This window comes from Mastacembelus armatus, chromosome 4 (genome assembly GCF_900324485.2).
Source record: "Mastacembelus armatus chromosome 4, fMasArm1.2, whole genome shotgun sequence".
NCBI classification, from domain to species: domain Eukaryota; kingdom Metazoa; phylum Chordata; class Actinopteri; order Synbranchiformes; family Mastacembelidae; genus Mastacembelus; species Mastacembelus armatus.
In genome coordinates this window covers 5,019,749-5,040,864 of record NC_046636.1, presented here as the reverse complement: position 1 = coordinate 5,040,864, position 21,116 = coordinate 5,019,749, and the positions used below count along the sequence as shown (strand labels likewise).

At 41.0% G+C, this 21,116-nt stretch overlaps 1 protein-coding gene across 1 annotated transcript; it reads right to left on the bottom strand.

Annotated features, from left to right (window-relative positions):
• Nucleotides 1-1,746: 1,746 nt before the first annotated feature.
• On the bottom strand, nt 1,747-20,964 carry dnai3 (dynein axonemal intermediate chain 3). The gene is made up of 23 exons (XM_026322953.2): nt 20,913-20,964; nt 20,116-20,198; nt 19,950-19,985; nt 18,193-18,377; nt 17,653-17,790; nt 17,135-17,263; nt 16,851-17,050; nt 16,546-16,662; nt 15,974-16,170; nt 15,342-15,460; nt 14,706-14,795; nt 14,470-14,550; nt 13,146-13,265; nt 11,746-11,819; nt 11,187-11,340; nt 10,790-10,886; nt 8,793-8,920; nt 8,591-8,651; nt 8,081-8,211; nt 7,586-7,793; nt 4,052-4,143; nt 3,524-3,628; nt 1,747-2,428 (listed from the first exon to the last, which is right to left on the bottom strand). The coding sequence occupies exons 2-23, from the start codon at nt 20,174-20,176 to the stop codon at nt 2,324-2,326; spliced, it is 2,628 nt and encodes an 875-aa protein (XP_026178738.1). The 5' UTR covers nt 20,177-20,198; nt 20,913-20,964; the 3' UTR covers nt 1,747-2,323.
• Between the last annotated feature and the right edge of the window lie 152 nt (nt 20,965-21,116).

Sequence of the window (21,116 nt, the reverse complement as noted above, 5' to 3'; positions counted from 1 at the left end):
GCTCACATTGTTTCCCAGGATTTGGTTTGAAAACTTTAAGGAGCTGGTGATAAAAATTGGACTGCAAGCATTCCATCCTGCATTGACACCCCCCTTAGGTAACGATCTCTTTTTATGTCTGAGAAATCTCTTAGATGAAGAAATCAACAGAGGAAAATCTGACATCATGAATACCCTTTTTGCCAGTGGAGAAAACTACACAGCATTAAAGTGTGAGTTCTGAGCAGCAGAGATTAACCTGCCAATGCCACAACTTGTGTCTGGGGAATTTCAAATGCACAGCTGTTTACATTGCAAGAAAGTTTGCAGAGGAGTGAGGGACTGCAAAACAGAATTCCCAAGGAGGTTTGGGAAGAGGATGAGCAAAGAGCAAAGACCCCTGTTGTCACCCAGGCCTCATTGGTGCCTCAGGGGCCATATGGACGCCTGCCTCTGTGTGCCTACATCAGGCCATTCTTCACCCTCCTCAACCCCCTCGGCTCTGTGACAGGACCGTCTACGTGAATGAGTCATGGCCTGAGTGAAGTCCACCCCACCTCATCCTTGTGGAGGGGAATCTGTTTTCTATCTCTTGCCATCTTTTTTTCTTCTCTCACTCTTTCCTTCTCCCTCTTAACGAACATTTAACCATTTATGTTTATGATGTTCACTTGTTCTGTCAACCTCTCTCTTCTTTCTCTTTCCTTTGGAGGCATCTCACAGTGTGAAAACCTGGCAATAGACAGCTGCCCCTATATTATGCAGCAACCCCTCCCACCCCAACCCCTTTTATCCCTCCAGTGTCTTTTCTAGCAGGACACCGGCTGTCAATTCTGACTATGGTTTTGCTGGGCTGTTCTTGACCTGAGGTGGACCCAGCGATCTGAGGCATCCTTATTTTATCCCGACTAAGGAGCGAAACTAATGTGTCAGATGGATGCTGTGTCAAATGAAGTCCAGTGTAGTGGAGAAGTACCCACCGCAACACATTGCAAGGGAAACTGCATGCAAATGTTGTCAGCAATGTGGCACAAGCACAAGTTCCATTTAGACAAATTTTTTCCCTTGTGGTGAAACAGTCAAAATTAAATTAAGCAGAAATCCACATGTTCAGTGTAAACAGTGCTCAGTTCTTTAAAGCTTACTTCCACTTTTGGTACTGACTAGCTCAAATCCTCCTTGACAAAGTTTCAAGGCCCATTCAAGTACAGTTCCCTGGAATTTCAAAACAGAGTCTCAGAAATGATTATTCAGCAGATAGCCAGCAGAAAACAATATGGCTACTGGCAAGTGGTGTTAATGAGTTAACATAATTATTTATTTGAAGTTGTGGCTCTGGTGACTACTTTCTATTTGCTTGTTTTCTAACTGTCTGCACCTACTCCTGAGAAAATAATCTGGCTCTGTTCACCTGGTCTAGCAGAATGGTAGAAGACAGCAGTGAGACAGAACCAGAGTAAGGTTGTGGGCCATAAAAGCTTAAGCTTAAAGCAGCACAAATACTCCATAGAGCTGCGGGGAACAATTCTCTGTGGGTTGGAGAGTCTCTGGAGAGTGAGCTCTTCCATGTTACACACACATCACTGAAGGGTTTGCTCATGTTTTCTACTAGCTTACAAAATTTAAAACCATCTAAATTAACTGATTATCACTGTTGGTTATTGTTCTTGCCTTGCTGTGCTAAATGTTCCAGATAGATGTCGTGTCAAAGGTTAACTGGATCAAGACAGAGACTATAGGTATAAATTTACCGTGCGAGAAATATTGTTTCTATTAAGTCACTTTTAAACACATTCTGAATAAAATCTCTGTTTATCAACAGCACAGAAGATGAGCCATACAAATTTCATTTAAATATTCAGTGAGCTTTTGACAAGAAATAAGATTAAATATTACGACATGAAGTAGCCATAGAATTACTTTGAGCCAAGGTCAGATCCTTGAAGTATTTCTAACTGTATCCTCAGGGAGTGACGATGAAGAGGCGCTAAGGGATAATATTACCCAGTAACGAGATCTCATATGGGTTGATGGGGGAGACAAAATCCATTGGTGTATCAGCTTGAATTCCCAACCCAAGGACTGCCTGAACGTGAATGTTGAATAGAATCAATTTACTGAAGTGTTCAAAGTTCTTAAATTATACCTGTAAGTAGTATAGAGATCATATTTTAGTGTATTAGTTATACACACTATGGTAAAAACAGCAACATAGATACAAACATTGACATGGGGGAAAGGTCTGTTATGTGGACCTAAATTTATAAAAGTAAATTAAAAAAGCAATCTGTGTATGTAGTTGTGTGTGATATTAAGTGTTCTGTGTGATGGCAGTAGCTAGATCTCATATGCCCTTCAGGATGCTTTCCTCCAGTGTCAGGTAATCCCTGTACTCCTTCATGTTGACCTCCTCACTCTCCTGCAGGGTTGTCAATTCCTTGGCTGGCTCCTGGGGACAAAATAATTACAGTCATAAACAATATGTAGCATTGGACAGAACACTTTGAAACCTCTCCTTCCCCAATACCTCATGTTTTCTCATTTTAAAGAAGTAATCCTGTCAGATTGATCTCACAGTTTTGTGCCTCTGTATTTTTGTCAGTTCATTTTTCATTTCTTCTAGCACATGTAAAAAAGACATTCTCAAAGTGCAGAAGACATTTGTGTCTACAGAAAAACCCAGGTGGGTCTATAATGTTGTAGTCAGTTTGAGCAGATTAAGGCGAGTCTAAAATAACATAAAACATACACATTTAAACCATATATAGGTACAGTATTTCTCCCACACCAGGGAAAAAGCCTTCTTAAAGAATGGTTTAGCAAAATGATCATTTTCTGTAATCACTTTTATTTCATACTAATAATGAAAACATGCAGGACATACATGTGTACACACAGTGCTCATAGACACACACTGACTATAGTACAACAGTAACGAGGGACAGTGTTTGATTTGAATTCCTGAGGTGTCTTGACTGTAATATGAATACAGATGCTGGAAGTAAGCATACTTTACTGTAGCAGTAGCCTACATGTGGAATGTTTCTGGCTCTTTGGCGCAGCAAGGAGAGAACGTTTATAAATGTGGGTCGACACATTAAACCACTAAAAGATTCAGCTTCTAAAGTTAGTATTTATTAACTGCTGTTAATAACCATGCTGTCTCCATTGCCCAAGATCAAATAACAATCTGAATGAATTAAACATGAGGAGTGAGAGGGATGATGTCTGATGTCCTCTGAAGACAAAGGTATAAATAGAATAAAAAGCTTAATAATGCAAGATGTCATAATTATTCAGATACAGGGATAACAGCAAGAACTTTTAGACAGTCTTTCCGTAAATATGTAGTTTTGCTTTAGCCAAGTTTTGGTGTTGACCTTCAAACCCTTCTCACTTGGGTAAGAAGAGTAAAGGCACAGAACATGAACCACATTATCTCTGGTTTGTTCAACAGCTCCCCACCTTACCTCCACTTTGTTTGAAGCATACTGGCACCTTATGTTTACTGCAAATTGTGTTATATTTAGAATCCATAGCTCACCATTTTCTTCTTGAGTTCTTCAGCCTCATCTTTTTCTTTCGTACACCACTGCTGCCTCTTCATCCCATCTTCTCCGAGTTCCAAGCATTTCTTCACACTCAAACGCTGCACACAGGAGGTGTGGTTAGGAGTTCTAATGCATAGTGTACATGGTTTTGGGCAGACATTAAATAATTTCTCAAACAACAAATCTTGAATTTTGATGATCACTGGACCAGTGTACCAAACAAATCCAGGTTGTAGGCAGTAGACTGTAGACCACTACTGCAATGGCACTTTGCATTTAACACTCATGTTTGTAAAGGATATTATTTTTTTAAGAACTTTTGCTATCTATCCATATAATATCAATGCAGTAAAGATGCACAGAGAAGCCTAGCATTAAAATACTTGACATTAAACTAGTGTTGGCATGCTACACAACTGAAGTTACCTCAGTATAGTACATTACTAATTGTAAAAATAGATAATAAACAACTCATAATGTCCTGTAAAGTGAGTACATAGGAGGTGCTGGGATCATCTTACCTCATTCTTGGAGGGAATATAGAGTTTCTTCGGGATTTCAAAGACACAGACTGTTCCGATGTTGTCAGCCACAGCCATGAAATGATGCTTGGCTGTAGATACAAAAAAATCACCTAAATGATGAAATGTTATTACCAAGGCTGTGAAAATATTAAAACAAACACAGATGCAGGTGCATTCTATATTTTAACAGTAAAATTTTCCAGTCAGTACTCTTCTCACGGTCCAATGACGAAAAACAAAATGTAAGACAAACAATTGCTTAATTACTGACATTTAGATCACATTTTGGTAAAAAATGTTCCATTTGTATGAAACAGTATTTCTTAGTAATAGTTATTCAATTAATATGACCTGGGCACATGGATTACTGAACAGGTCTAGTGGGCACAGGGCCAGGGGTCTGAGGGGGTCTGAGGGTCTTTTGTTTTTTGTTTGAAAGAGGGGCTGGACTCTCTTCTACTCTGGAGTTGCTCGCGGTGAGCGGCGGCGAGCTGGTGTGGGCTTGCTCATAGCTCCCCAGCTCAGCCGCAACGTGTTGGAGTTTTCCCCCCAGAGTGAAAGGGTCGTTTCCCTGCGCCTTCGGGTCGGGGATAGGTCTCTCACTGTTGTTTCGGCTTATGGGCCGAACAACAGTGCTGAGTACCCGGCCTTTTTGGAGTCTCTCGGGGGGGTGCTGAAAGGTGCTCCTACCGGGGACTCCATAATTCTGTTGGGGGACTTCAACGCTCACGTGGGCAGCGACAGTGAAACCTGGAGGGGCGTGATTGGGAGGAACGGCCTCCCCGATACGAACCCGAGTGGTGTTTTGTTGTTGGACTTCTGTGCTAGTCACAGTTTGTCCATAACGAACACCATGTTCAAGCATAAGGGTGTCCATCAGTGCACATGGCACCAGGACACCCTAGGCCGGAGGTCAATGATCGACTTTGTAGTCGTGTCATCTGACATTCGGCCGTATGTCTTGGACACTCGGGTGAAGAGAGGGGCAGAGCTGTCAACTGATCACCACCTGGTGGTGAGTTGGATCCGCTGGCGGAGGAGGAAGCGGGACAGACTTGGCAGGCCCAAACGTACTGTGAGGGTCTGTTGGGAATGTTTGGCCGAACCCACTGTCAGAGGGGTCTTTAACTCACACCTCCGAGAGAGCTTCTACCAGATCCCGGGGGAGGCTGGGGACATTGAGTCCGAATGGACCATGTTTTCCACCTCCATTGTCGACGCGGCGGCTAGGAGCTGTGGCCGTAAGGTTTCGGGTGCCTGTCGTGGCGGCAATCCCCGAACCCGGTGGTGGACACCGGAGGTAAGGGATGCCGTCAAGCTGAAGAAGGAGTCCTACCGAGCTTGGTTGGCTTGTGGGACTTCCGAAGCAGCTGACAGGTACCGCAGGGCTAAGCGTGCTGCAGCCCAGGCGGTGATGGAGGCAAAAACTCGGGTATGGGAGGAGTTCGGTGAGGCCATGGAGAAGGACTACCTGTCGGCCCCGAAGAAATTCTGGCAAACCGTCCGGCGCCTCAGGAGGGGGAAGCAGTGCTCTACCAATGCTGTTTACAGTGGAAGTGGTGAGCTGCTGACCTCGACTGGGGATATTGTCGGACGGTGGAAGGAATACTTCGAGGATCTCCTCAATCCTGTCAACACGTCTTCCATAAGGGAAGCAGGGGCTGGGGATTCGGAGGCTGATCCATCCATCACCCAAGCCGAAGTCACTGAGGTAGTTCGGCAGCTCCTCGGTGGCAAAGCACCGGGGGTGGATGAGATCCGTCCCGAGTACCTCAAGTCTCTGGATGTTGTTGGGCTGTCATGGCTGACACGCCTGTGCAACATCGCGTGGCGTTCGGGGACAGTACCCCTGGATTGGCAGACCGGGGTGGTGGTTCCTCTTTTTAAGAAGGGGGACCGGAGGGTGTGTTCCAACTACAGAGGGATCACACTCCTCAGCCTCCCGGGGAAGGTCTATGCCAGGGTGCTGGAGAGGAGGATCCGGCCGGTGGTCGAACCTCGGATTCAGGAGGAACAATGCGGTTTCCGTCCTGGGCGTGGAACACTGGACCAGCTCTACACACTCTTGAGGGTGCTCGAGGGTTCATGGGAGGTTGCCCAACCAGTCCACATGTGTTTTGTGGACTTGGAGAAGGCATTCGACCGGGTCCCTCGTGACATCCTGTGGGAGGTGCTCCAGGAGTATGGGGTCCGGGGCTCTTTGCTGGGGGCTATCCGGTCTCTGTACAAACGGAGCAGGAGCTTGGTTCGCATTGCCGGCAGTAAGTCAGACCTGTTCCCAGTGCACGTTGGACTCCGGCAGGGCTGCCCTTTGTCACCGGTTCTGTTCATTACTTTTATGGACAGAATTTCTAGGCGCAGCCAGGGGCCGGAGGGAGTCCAGTTCGGGGACCACAGGATTTCATCTCTGCTTTTTGCAGATGATGTTGTCCTGCTGGCTCCATCGAGCCAGGATCTCCAGCGTTCACTGGGGCGGTTTGCAACCGAGTGTGAAGCGGCTGGGATGAGAATCAGCACCTCCAAGTCCGAGGCCATGGAACTCAACCGGAAAAAGGTGGTTTGCCATCTCCAGGCCAGGGGAGAGATCCTGCCTCAAGTGGAGGAGTTTAAGTATCTCGGGGTCTTGTTCACGAGTGAGGGAAGGACGGAACGTGAGATTGACAGACGGATCGGGGCATCGGCAGCAGTAATGCGGTCGGTGTACCGGTCCGTTGTGGTGAAGAAGGAGCTGAGCCAGAAGGCGAAGCTCTCGATTTACCGGTCAATCTACGTTCCCACTCTCACCTATGGTCATGAGCTCTGGGTCATGACCGAAAGAACGAGATCGCGGATACAAGCGGCTGAAATGAGCTTCCTCCGCAGGGTGGCCGGGCGCTCCCTTAGAGATAGGGTGAGGAGCTCGGTCACCCGGGAGGAGCTCGGAGTAGAGCCGCTGCTCCTCCACATCGAGAGGAGTCAGTTGAGGTGGCTCGGGCATCTGTTTCGGATGCCTCCTGGGCGCCTTCCTGGGGAGGTGTTCCGGGCATGTCCCACCGGGAGGAGGCCCCGGGGAAGACCCAGGACACGCTGGAGGGACTATGTCTCCCGGCTGGCCTGGGAACGCCTCGGTGTCCCCCCGGAAGAGCTGGAGGAAGTGTCCAGGGAGAAAGAAGTCTGGGTATCCCTGATTCGGCTACTGCCCCCGCGACCCGGCCCCGGATAAGCGGTAGAAAATGGATGGATGGATGGATGGATGGAAGAGCAAAGTTCTAAAATTGAGAGGGAACATGCCCAAAGATAAGGACAAAATAAACACAAGGAAGTTGTTATGTAAACTGATACTATTATGATTTGATAAGCTTAATAGCATGGTAGCATAGCATAGCATGCTATGACAGTTGCTAAGAGTTGTATCAGTTATAGCTAAAAGTTATAACTGACATAACTACCACAGGCATGAAAAATTATTCAAGACCTTTTAATGAAATATGTTAATTACTTCTCATTGGAACCACCCGAGCTTACTACTGTGAGATGCCCCAAAGAACTTACAGGAGGCAATCCAAGGTGTGATGCAGGTAATCTTGGCATTGGTCACGTGTGCATGAACCTGTGCAGGTTCATTGGTCTTTTCCAGCAAGTTCCACACGTCAATACTTCCATCCTCTTTCCCAATGAAGAAAATTGCTGGTCGGGACAGAGACCAGCACCCCACAGTACATGCGTGCTCATAGTTTGGTGAAATAATGATGGGGCCATCCTGGATGTTATGGTTATAGAAAGTTATTGTATTTAAAATGGAAAAAAAAAATCCTTTTGTTACAGGCTGAATATCATACATTTTATCATGGTTCAATGCATCATATTTAATTATAGGATTTCAATTATGTTATAATGTTGGATAGCTTTGATCTTTTTGTCTATTTAAAGTTTCATTTTGACTAATTGAATGAAGAATGTATGTTAAGCCTGGTGAAAGATTTTTACTTATTGCAGTCAGTGTTTTTTGTAGAAGGCTACTGTACTTGAAGCCACAGCTGTCATTACCATGACTCCCTCCTTCCAGATGGCGAAGCGCCAGCCACCCGTCGTCAAAATAATGTCTTTGAAGAAGGGTGATCGCTGTATTGTATTCACCGACCAGTGATGGATGTTAAAACAGTGGAGGGGCTTGGCACCTGAGAGAGAGGAGTGTCAGGAATAGGAAGTGCACTGTTTTATTTGATAGTAATTTGTTTTGCCTAAAGTACCAGGGCTGTCTAGTACAAAAAGCAATTAACCCTGTGTGCCCTTATAATTTTAATGACTACTTTAAAATGGTGTCTCCATTCAGCATGGCTTCCATACAGAAGAGTTTGATGATAGTTTTTTTTTTTTTTTTTTTTTAATAATTGGAATAATTTGGACATACTTGCTTTATATCTATTTTTATCAGTGGCTTGTCTAAAAATTTATAATGCAATTACTATTGTAGATAACATTAAAATGCTACAAGAAATGGCAACAGTAATTTGTTCCTCTAAACTCACTTTGATATTCGTGAGCTACAGTACTCACTGTGTATCCGTCCAGAATCATCCTTCCCCAGTTTCCAGTCGGTGTAAACAATCTCCCCATTCTGGCAGCAAAAATGTTACTAAGACATGTGGAATAAATATGCAAATATCCCATATTTCTCCTTAGTAAACAGTGCAGTTAATAAAACTGTTACAGATTATAGTTGATTTTATTGACAGGAATGTTAACCTTGGTTCTGTACCTCTGTTCCAACATAGAGCTTGGTATTGATGTCTTCCAGAGTTGTCAGTGGTTTGGCCACTGAGTGTACTGGTACTTGGCTGTAATCTGGAATTGCTTCTGAGCTGTTCTCAGTTTTATCAACTTCTTCTGTAAGAGCAGAGGAGTGTACAGTGTGGGACAAGGGTAAAAGTTATACTCAGGATTATTTTTACGTTCATGGCCTTTTTCAGCCAGTCAAGAGAAGTCCTCATTAGGCAAAAAACCTACTTAGGCTACCTATAGGGGTAATACATTTATATAAAACCATGAATCACTTTGGTTTGTCTTTTTTACACCACTTAAATGCCTTGTGGCTGAATTTTATGCAACTATTTTGGGTTTTATTTGCAAAGAACAGCAGGAAGACAAGAAACACTGAAGCATCTATTTATTTAAAGTAAGAATTGAACAGTGGCTTTGTGTGCAGTCTGATCTGTAATCTGACCATGAACAAGGCCACAGAAGGACAAAAGAGGAGGAAATGGAGAGGGGTACAGCTAAGGTGAATAGGTTGGTAAATAGGGATATAAGGGGAGTGGAAAACAGAAAGTGAAGGGGGAGGTGGGAGTAAGGGTTGTGGTGAGGAGGGAGACAGTAAGGGAGAAGGGTTGGAGGAGTGTGATAGGCAGGGCTGGTATTGATGGAAGAGACCTTTTCCATCACAAAAGCCCAACTGTCTCTCAGGGACAGTGCAGGATTATCCATTCACACCCCTTTATCAGTGGGCTGCTCCCAATCAAGTATCAGCCTCAGTCTGTTAGATCTTGAGGGTCAGATCAGATTACCCCAAATCACATCTTCTAAATCCACTTTCCACAAGTTAAGATGTGTGTTAAGATATGAGACAGATGATACAGCATGCCTTTCACTTTTACCGCACTGCACTGACACTCAACTGTTGCTTAATCCCCACAAGAGCTTGTTTATGAAAACTTACTGTGGAAAATCATGTGGTACTGTGACAGTGCAGGTGGAGTGTGAAAGTGAGTCCAGCATCGAAAATAGTGAAAGACAAAACAAATGCTAAAAACAGAGCTCCAGGGCAGACAGCATAGACTCAATCAATGAGTCAGACATCTAAAGTAGTACCACATTATTAATCACACAAGGGTTCATTAAAACTTTAACAGCAGACAGCCTAAGGGCTGATGGAAAAAAAGCAATAGATTTACTGCCTCCGTTAGTGGGAGTATAAATTGTATAACCACCAGCCACTAAAGCCGTGTTTATAGAGGCATACCTTCAGCCAGACAAAGACAGGTCTCTTCTTGACCAGCCAGGACATACACGATCATCCTCTGAACCCCAAAGAGCCTGAGCAGCATATTGCAAAGAGCTGACAGTGAGTAAGGCTAATGCTCTGCAACTATGAAGGCCTTGTTTTGGAAGTATCACTTAATAAAGTGCTATGAAACTCAAGGAGAAGAGGGACTCAGACAGAGAAAGAGAGTATCCAAGGGCCCAGTGAACCTTGCCTCACTGATCACTGTGTTAAGCCATCCAAGGCAAAATTCAAGAATCCAACACCACCAAAAACTTTGAGTCATACACATTTGGCAGCTGTTGGAATGGGAATAAACATGTTTGTAATGTTTATTTTTGAGTGTCCTTACTTGCACAAGTTTCCAACACATAACAATAATGAATAGGCCTATATTCACATATTATACTTTTATGACTTAAATTTGAATGTTTGTGCCACTGGCAAGCAAAGACCATTCCAACTACAGCTTTTATATATTTTATGATGAATTCATTTGTGTGCCTTTGAAGCTTTGGGTTTTATATTTTAAACCCAGTTTGTTTTATTACATTCCTAACTGGGTTGCCATGTGTGAAAGTGGTCTTTAAATGGCCACAAACTGTAATAAAACCAGACAGTAATTATTGCAGAAATTATAATTGAGAAATGCTCAGGGAGATATGATGAAACAGAAACAAACAAACCCTGGCACCCTTAAGGTTAACATCCCTCACCTGTGTTTCTGCCTGCTTTGCCATGACAGGTGTAGTTTTCCGAGTTGAACTTCAAAGGATAATATTCTCCACTAGTGTCGATCTTTGGCAGGGAAACCTAATGCATGACAAAGAAGACAATGTTTGACATTTGAAGAACTAACAAACCAACTAAAAACAAGTCAGTTTTGTTGGTATTTTTGCCACTGTGAACTGTGTCTAGTGTACACCTTTGCCATTCCATTCGCCACTTACTACTATATGGTATTTGGGTGTATTGAGCTTACTCTTTAGAAATGGATGAAAGAAAAATCTAAATTTTTTTTTACAATAATTCACTTCTGTCAAAAAAAGTTGTAAAGTTGTATTACCTACAGTAAATACTGAGTTTAATTTAAGACCAATAACTCTGCAGTACCCTGAACAATGGTTTCCACATGCGGTCCAGATGTTTGAAGGTGTCGGGGACACCGTAAGCTGTCATCTGAGTCTTCTGAGCCACATTCTGCCTTCTCTCTGATGCTGATTGGCTCAGAAGTCTTGACACTCGCACATCCCAGAACATTATAGTGCTTTAGAGAAACAGTGTAACACAGATGCCATATAATGTGCAGTCACATATATCAGGCCTTCAGATCACACACAAGGGACAGTTTGTACAGTATGTGGTGAGAGATACAGTCAACAATATTACCTAATAAACCAGAGAAACACTAAGTATAGTGAGTCCTGTAATGTGGTCATAGTATATACATTTACCTATGTTGTCTGGTGCCTATTTCCATGCTAAATATTGACTAACACATGTCTTTTGAACATTGTCTACTTCTCCAGAATTGATGCTGGCTGTTATAGAGTGGTGTGCAAGGAGTGGAAAGTCAGGATGTGTCATACATAACTTGGTTATATTGGCTATGAGCTGATGGCAATTCATAAATTTAACATTTCAGTTGAGAATCTTTCTGTACAAGGCCTACCAGTCAGGTGCACAGGTGACAACCTGAACAGAATTGTCATTCTTGTTCTCCACTGGTAAGCCCATCCTGGTCACCTAATCAGGGAGAGTGAAAAAGTCAAGAAATGTTTGTGCCATATTTATTATTGTAAAGAGCTGATAGTAGAAAATGGGATTCCAGTAAAGATATACAGTACCAGTCAAAAGTTTGGTCACACTTTCTCATTCAATTCTATGATAAAGTGAGTCCAAACATTTGACTGGTAGTGTATATGGAAGGTTATTGTTCCGCAAAGGGCACTTTCATGATTGTCTTATTTTATTATACTACCAGTGGCTGTCATGATTTATTACTGGTGGTTATACAGACATGGGGGGCAAGTACCTGTGGAAAACCACAGAAACAGGACATTATATTCAAAATTTCATGAAGAAGATTTTACGATTTTTTAAGTAATGAATATAGATTGTGTGGATTGTATAAATCTGATGAGTTGTGTAAGACAATGGTTCATTATCATTACTTTATGTATACTTTCATAGCTACTAGTCTTACTATACACACTTAGTGACAGACCAAACATCATAATCTCGCTGCAACAAATACCACAACAGGTCAATACATATTAGTTCTACTGAACTGAATACTGAAGGATTTTGTTTTTTACTGGGTCACTGTTAGGGGACAAAACCTGAACCACAGAAATTATTGTTTGCAGCTGTCAGGAACAAGGAAGTCTGTCTGTACAAATACAAAAAAAAACATCTTGAGGCCATGATTAATGCAATCTGTTGTGGCAGTAGTGTTGTGGAGATCATTTTCTGCTCTGACCAGCTATATTTGTTAACTCTCCTACTCTGTTAATGTATTCCACATTGGTCATGTTTTCCATTGTGCCTTCTTGCTGAATCTTCTAATACCGATATCCATGAACTTAAATTGTCACATTCTTACCCTTATAGCCTTTCTTTTGCCCTAACTACTTACCTGTGCCAACTATTGCTTTACCTTCTGTTTAACTTGTTTACTTTCAAATACCATTTAAGTTTAGTCAGATATAGACTCTGTCCATATTCCACAACTAGATATAGAAATCATTAGGGCATTAACAGACCTGACAAGCAGTAATGTTTTATTATCAAGTTGAGATTTACACAGGATGAAAATCTACTCTATGTTTACATTAGATATGATAAAAAGGTTGAGATCAAGAAAATATTATAGAATAATTTACTGAAAGCACTGCTGTGTTGTTACACAAAACACGTTTCATTAATCAAGATAGGTCAAACAAAATACTGATTATAACCTTGTGGAAGGTACCTGTACCTTCCCACTGCACTCCTGATGGAAACTGTCGAGAAAAAACTAATTTGCCTATTTGGTGTCAGACAACCCCTCTACCCTTCAGCCCTCTGTACCTCAAATGTTGGTGGCAGCCATTTGACATCAGTAATTTGTGCTTTGTGGCTACCCTCTAAGGCTGACACTGCACAGTACCGCATGACAGGAATCTTATTCTCTTTGTTGTCATCGAGGTCCTGTTCAGAGGTCAGACACAAGAAGAACAGCATGTACTGAGTTCTGGCAATTCAATCTAAATACAAAGACTTTATACAGACCTGACATGCTATCCTAAAATGGACCTGCAGTATTTTTGAAAATAATATGGATAAAGATTTAGAACTCTAAGTGCTGTCCCTAAAGACCCAAACCTTCAGAGGTTTGTTTTTCAGTAACATTGTATCATAATAATGTTGCTTCCATGGACACCTGAGGTTGTATTTTTTAAGAGCAATGGTGTGAACAGAACAAAATTCTATACAGGAAGATTTAAATTCTTTGTTTATCTGATAAGCTAGCAACAGGTGCTGGTGTAGTGTGGCTTTCACAGCACTCAACATTGAAGCAAAGCCTTTTAGTTGATACAAGTGCCATTGTTTACACTGCAAACACCAGGGAGGGCAGTGATCTGATTTGCTTGTATGTTATCGTCTGTGGGGACAAGCTACGGTGGTAGATGGAAGGCTTGTGTAACAGCTGGAGCATGTGAGCTGATGCTGTTGACTCATGGAAATGAAGAGCAAAGAGAGACAAAGAGAATAGAGGGAGGTGCAGGGATGGAATGGGGAAAAGCTAAAGAGTAGGAAGTAGTAAGGAGAGGGATGAAGACAGCTGGTCCATTGTAGAGGCAATAAAAACACAAAGCAAATGGAGGCTGGATGATGAGGGCATGTGTCTTTTTAAATAGACAGAGTGGAAGATACAGTAGATTTAATGTACTTGTTATGTTGTGAGTTTAAAAATGACTGCTTTGAATTTTCATCTTGTATATATCTATCTACGATGTCATATATATATATATATAGATAGATAGATAGATAGATAGATGAACTTGCTTCAGATTTATTCCTGGTACAATTGTAGAACTAGATTTGACAGCTGTGGCTTCCTTGAAAAGAACCATTAGGCCACTGCATTCCCATCTAATGAAAGGGTGAGGATGAGGAGAGAACTCAGGAGTCAACGTATCATCATCTTACTCTGTCATACAGCACCACTGTCTTTACAGCAAATATGCCGCATGCTTTGATAAACTAAGGACCCATACTTGAATAAACCAAGCTGACATCATCAGTAGCCAAAACTGCAGTAATTGATACCACATGTAATAACACAGATACAGAACACTGTGTATTACTGTATCAACACTGTGCACATTAGAGACGGGATATGAGTACTTACGAATGTCTCTGACACCATTTTACCACTAGTCTGTGTTTCCTGTAAGTGCATGACACGAGAAGAAATGTCCCATAACACAACCTGTGGCAAGAGCAACACAAAAAAGGCATATGAAATACTTTTTCTTACCATTCAAATAAAAAAGAGGGCATGGGAGGGGATTCAGATTATTGAGAAAGTGACAAAGCACAAAACCGTGGAAACAGTCAAATAGAAATGCAGAGTTAAATGATCACCTGGCCATTCCTGCAGCCACCAACGATAATATTTGGATCTGTGGGGCAGAACTCAAAGACAAAAATGTCATCTGGACACTCCAGCAGCAACTACAAAAACACAAAAAAACCACATATACATGGCATAAATGTTATATTTCAAAGTAGAAATTTTCATATATTGAGTGCTTGCCATCCTAAGTATTTATTTATTCTAGTATCTCCGTACAAAGTACAGCTTTTAATCCACTAAACCAAGTGCATACAATAGATTCCATTTGAACAGTTATAGGGTAAAGAATAGTTTTGCAGTCACTTTTCAGCCTTCTGTTTAAATTTGTTCAAATGTATAATTAGCTGTATGGTTGTACTATAGTATTTTGATAAACATATTTATTTGAATTATATAATGTATCTGGTTTCCTTTACATTGTATCCCCTGTTACTGTGATTAGTGGTCCAGTAGACAGTGAAACCAAAGCATGGCACATGCCCCAGTGAAGGCATACATCATGCAGAACTCATGTTACTTTTAAGTCATTTAGCAGTTCAGTTGTATTGATTTAGTGCCTGGGTCAAATCAATAAGGTCTCTCAAATTTTTCCTAAGGTAAATAATCATCTTGAATGACAGCAATGCAAATCTTTCCAGCCATACCTGGGGATTAGAAGGGTCAGAGAAACTATAGAAGACAATGAAAGAAGGTCTGATGTCAGATGTAGGGGACTCATTCAACCGTTCCTGTTTTTTCTCTGTCAAAGCCACAGCTATTACACCTACCAAATCAAAGAACATGTCATACAATGTATTAAATGGATGTAAAAAACAGCTTTGTAGGTGATGACAGCTGGGCAACATCACAATTGTTACCAAGTTCTAAGTAACAATATTTATTTTTCTTTGGACAAAGATTTGAAATTCTGATACTTACGTTCATCATAATTTATTTTATGTCACATTTTTCTCACTATCAACACTGCCTTGCAGAGATTTCTACACCAGCCATTATCTTCTATTGCTTAATAGTCTACCCCCCGAAGCTTCAGTATAGTCCATGCAAAGGTTTAACATGACCTCATTTGTTCTGGCAATGAAAATGCATGAAAGATGCAATAATTATAGTGATGTTATCCAATTATATGTATATTGTAATGAGAACGGGCAGAAACGTAATGAGGCTGCTGATCTGAAAATATTAAATGAGGATGCTACAGTCAATTTTAGTCATTGTTTTTATGAGAAAATGTTGCAATGTTGAAATCTGTTCCCTGACTGAAATCATACTTTACCATAAATAGTAGGATGCCAGTTAATGCTGCTAATTTTCTTGTCCTTAGTGTAGTTCGGATCTGTGAAGGCCTGATAAAGCATTAAACTGTCAGAAGCCTTCCCGGACCAGTCAACAGTTTCAGACCCTGCCTCCAGAAACTTCCAGTCATCAGAGAACACATTCATAATCTCTTCCTGTTGAAGGGCTTGCAAAACCCTGCAAAGCAATAAACATCTTTTGGCAAAACCTTCATAAAAGTGTGCATATTTTTTCTCTCCATAGCTAAAGCTACAGTACAAAGTATTTGTGATGATGTTCATAAGGTTAACATTTCTTATTTCTTAAAGGACATGTCAGAATCTGGGAGAGCATGACAATATCATAAAGTTTCTTCACCAGGAAAGTCAGTTACAGCAACACTAAATGTAGTGAACTGGGAAGGTGAGCAGTGTTCACAAGTACCTTCAAAGTCAAACTTCAGTTAATGGGAGTAACCTATGGCTGTGTAAGTTTGCATTACCTTATCCTACACAATATATACACCTTTGGGCACATACTGGGCACCATAAATTACTAGAATATTCACTTTACCTGGGCATCACCGAGTTGCAAAAATTCTTCAGACTCTCAGCCTGCAGAATACTTTCTATTTCCTCATCCTTTAACTGTCTTGCTGTGTACTGGGTAAAGATGTTCCTCTGAAACTTCCTGTAAAATGGACACAACATTCTCAGCATGAAACATTTATCAGGAATGGAATTACTACTTTCTTAGAATAAAGAGAGAAAATATAGGCACATAGATATAAATGACACAAAACTACTTTACTATTACACTGTTTTTCTCCTAAGTAAACTTTAAAACACAATTTTATGTATAGGAATTTCCTCACACACCACTGTGTCTGAGCACTGCTGCTCTGCAATTTGGGAACAGCTTGAATCCCACAGTCCCTCTGCATCTGCTTGATGCTGAATCTGCTGTCTTGATAGGAAGCACACTCCAGGTAGCCATCTTTAGCATCTGAAGTGTTGCGGTCAGAAAAACAGACTGATACCGCGAACTTCCTCCTCACTCTTGAGAATTTGTAACACAGCTGATAACAAGGAGAGGGGATAGAGGAGTGAAAAAAAAACTGTCTTAAAACACATATTTAATGCGCTTTCAAATACTGAAATACCTTTTCTCTGGTCTCTATGACAGATTCTTCATCTATTTCCTGCTCACTGCCAAGAGATTTCCATTGCTTTGGTTCTGGAGTTTTATTGACTTCTTTTTCAAACACTTCTGGTGTCTCAGGCTCCAGGATCTACACAACACAGAAATAATTACACTAAAATAGTGAGAACAAAAAAGAAACTCACTTAAAGTAACACACTAAAGCAGAATGATTTTAAGAAATTAATTAATATGTCTATTAGCAAAGCAAAATCAGAGATCATTCATCCTCTGGTATCAGTCATTAAGTTTAGTAATAAGTGAAAATAGTATATCACACATAAAAGAAAATTAAATGGCAGAATTACCAGAATAAAGTTGAATAAAATGATTGACCCCACACTGGGCTCTCTAAATGATTCAGCTATTTATCTTCATACTTTGGAAAATGTCATAATGACATGCTCCATAAGTACTTCAAACATTCATACTGGACAGGGTATTAATAAGACCAAAAACAATGGAAGAACAAACTGCAACCTTGTTACTACAACTAGAATTATCCCTTTCTTTCTTGAGGATATTGTCCTTAGCTTCTGGTGTCATAACCAAGTAAAAGCTTTGGCCATAAGTGAAGTCTCTGTCGAAAACCAGCAGGATCTCATCTTCTGGGTAGTCCTGTCAATAGCAGAGAGATAGGAGTGTCAAGACTTCCATCAAGTAAAAGTTTGTAATTCAAGTCAATCAGATGTTTTTGAAAAGACTCAAAGTGGTTTGTATTTATTCAGGCAACCCCAATGAAACTTTGGGGAAGTGGAAGATGGAGTGAGAGGCTAGCCTTTGGCTATCTACCAAATAAGAAAGGTGACATTACTTAGAGGTTGGAATTAATGAGTCTGTAAGGGTCCCCATGAGTGCTATCTGGTCTCATTAAGGTAATGTACTGTAAATGAAGGGGCATGTATGCACAAAGCAATAAGGGTAAACTGGTTATGGTGTCTGTTCCCAGAGCCTTTAATTTGTGTTTGGTGTCTTTAGGGTGTTGTCTGAGTGATCTGCACAACAATGGATCAGACTCACCAGCACAATTTGCTTCACAGGGCTGAAATCGGATACTGCAGCTCTTGTCTTAATGTCCCGAATAATGTTGTCTTTTTCCAGCAGCTTGTAAGGGTTCTCCCCTGTGACATCCACATCAGCACGGCAATCAAAGAGCTCTTGGGTGGCTGATGTCAGGACCATGGGGAAGATATCCTTAGGTTGATCTTGGTGAGAGAACAATTGAACAATCAATATAGGCCAGAAAGGTGACAGACAGGAAATGATATATTAAAATTAGCTAGAGTTAAATTTCTAACTTCCAAATATTGTTTGGGTAAAGCCTCTAATTATGAGAAAGAGAAATTTTGTTAGCATGTGAATAATGTTGTAAAGATAGTGGGCCAAAGCAAGGAAAACACTAAACAATCTACAGATGAAATGACTATTGCCTACAAATGAATTTATCTATGGATGGATGGATCAATGGATAGATAGATTGATAGACACACAATAGCGCTGCATGAGATGCAATCCTTGAAAAAGCATGTCCATGTCCAACTATGTCCTACTACTTTGGCATATAAAAGGCTGATGTATGCTGCATGAATTCAACACATACACTGATCAGTTATGGGCAGCTACACCACGACTGTTATTATAAAAATCCTGAGTGCTGCATCATCATCAGCACAACAAAGTTTTTCTTAATGAACAATATATACAGACACCTCCATATCTAACCCCAGGCTCAGTCCAGGGCACACTACAGTAAACAGGCCTCCGCATAATAATAGTTTTCATCGTGCTTGCAGTCTCTCTCTTCAAAGTCTTTCCACAAGGTTGCTGAGGGGACAGTGGGAATGCTCAAGTATAGAATAAGTAACCACTTCCCAGCTGGGTGTGTCACCCTTTTCATCTCACACCACTTAAGCCTCACTCCAAATCATTGTAGTGGAAACTCACACCCCTCATTTTACAAAGTTATGTGTCAACTATGGCATTTGTATTCATGGGAAATATTTGCTTGGGAGACAAAGAAAGTGTGATGTGCAATGTTCCATGACCCTCAAGAATGCAGTGCAATTGGATTTCTAGACTGTGCTAAATACACATTTGCTGGGCCTCTATCCTCTTGCATAATCCACTCAAGGCTAGACTGGTTCTCATCTGCTTATTGTAAATTATAGCAATTACACTAAACCCCAATACATGATTGTTTCATGTTTGTTTGTTTTAATTTGTTAATTATAGTGAAGAGTTTAAGCCTGCACAACATGTGCATATGGCGATAAAAATGCCCATCATTTATATCAGCAATGTCTTTGAGAAACCTGTTCATGAGTGACAAAAATGCATGATAGGCCACCATGTTGTCATTGGGAAACGTGCACACATTATTTTTTACTCCCACTGGCAAAAATGAACTAATCTCCAGTAAAAACATTAGGTGAGTGTTGTTGAACTGCATTTTAAAAAAAGTGCATTTTCAGGGCTCGTATACTGAACAAACATCAACAATGGTGACAAACAGCTGTGATGCAACGTTACACACAAGATCACATCAGAAGAATGCAGTTTTCCTGACTCCTTAAAGAAAGCTCTGGTTATTAGTTTTACCCTTGAATGTTATATCACTGGCTCAAAGTTTGATGTCTTTTGAATTAAGTGTCCAGCATTTTACAGGTAAACCTGAATAAATGGCATATAGAGTTCCTTAAAGATGATCTTAATGGTGGTAATGAACAAATGAATTTAGGATGGGTAAATAAGTATATAAAAAGTAATTCATTTCTTACCTGGCTTTTCTACAGGTGTAGGTGACCGGATCATGCCTGAATGGGAAGTGACAGTCGGTTCATTCATTCATTTATTATGTTACCCTATTGGAGATCTTCCTAAGACATCTAAGACAATACATGCATTTTCATACATTAGCACTGCATTAGTATTCAAGACACTTACCTTTACCTTTCCCCTTACTGCCTGCACTGCTTGTTTCACTTTTTTGTTTCTTAGGAGGCATCCCTGGTCTTTGTACAGCTTTACTAATGATAGGGAGAAAATTTAGTAGAAATTATTTGAAAACAACATTTGGTTATGTCTCTAGAAGGAAAATGCCAAAGTACACGTTTTTATCTCTAAACAATTGTGTTAACAGTGAACAGTGTCAATGACAAATTCATACACAAAGTGGTAGTACAGAGCCCTCACTGTCATTATTAAAAGCACATGGCGACATCTTGTGGACGATAAGGAAATTGTCCTGCCATTCTTGCACTGCCCTGTAGCAGGGGTGTAGTAGAGGAACTTGAATTAACTTGATATGTGGAAAAAACACTTTAACAAAGTCTTCAGTCTGACGTAACGTTACGTTGTTGTAGAAAGTAGGCTAATAGAATACCCCAATCTTATGACTGTGCTATTTCATAGTTACTGACCATTTTATCCTGGCTATAGTTAGTCTATTAACCTAAATAGTCTGTGTTAGGCACATTACAGCCGAGGAACGTTAGGTTAGCTAACTTAAGTAAGCTAATGCTAATTTAGCAGAATTAGTTAACGATAAATAACACGTTATTAGCGTTAAAGCTAACAGTAATTTATGAAAAGAGCGTTGTAGCTAGGTAAAGCCTCTAGCATAGCTAGGACTTTTTTAAAATTACAGATAGATTTAATCAAAAGTGCAGCTTTTTACAGTTAACAGTGAATTAAGTTCATGACTTACAGATACAGTTAAAAGACAAATAAGTAAAATTTACCAATAATTTAAACCCTAGTCTGCTCGGGGCTCATCAGTGGGAGTGTTTGGTTGCCAGGGGTTACAAGACTGACACAAAGGTTGACTGACTGACCCAATAGCCAATCAGATCTCAGCTATCATATGACGTTTCAAGGTCGTCAGTAAGTTGCCTGACTCGAAACCCAATGTGACTCCGCCCACCTCTGGTTCCACCCCGTTCCTC

Excerpts from the sequence above, each read along its gene's own strand:
- dnai3 (XM_026322953.2), bottom strand. The coding sequence starts at position 20,176 with ATGCCTCCTAAGAAACAAAAAAGTGAAACAAGCAGTGCAGGCAGTAAG. Across the intron at positions 19,986-20,115 it reads CAGTAAGGGGAAAGGTAAAG|GCATGATCCGGTCACCTACA; the intron begins GTAAGTGTCTTG and ends CTTCCCATTCAG. Across the intron at positions 14,796-15,341 it reads CTGACCCTTCTAATCCCCAG|TTGCTGCTGGAGTGTCCAGA; the intron begins GTATGGCTGGAA and ends GTGTTTTTGTAG.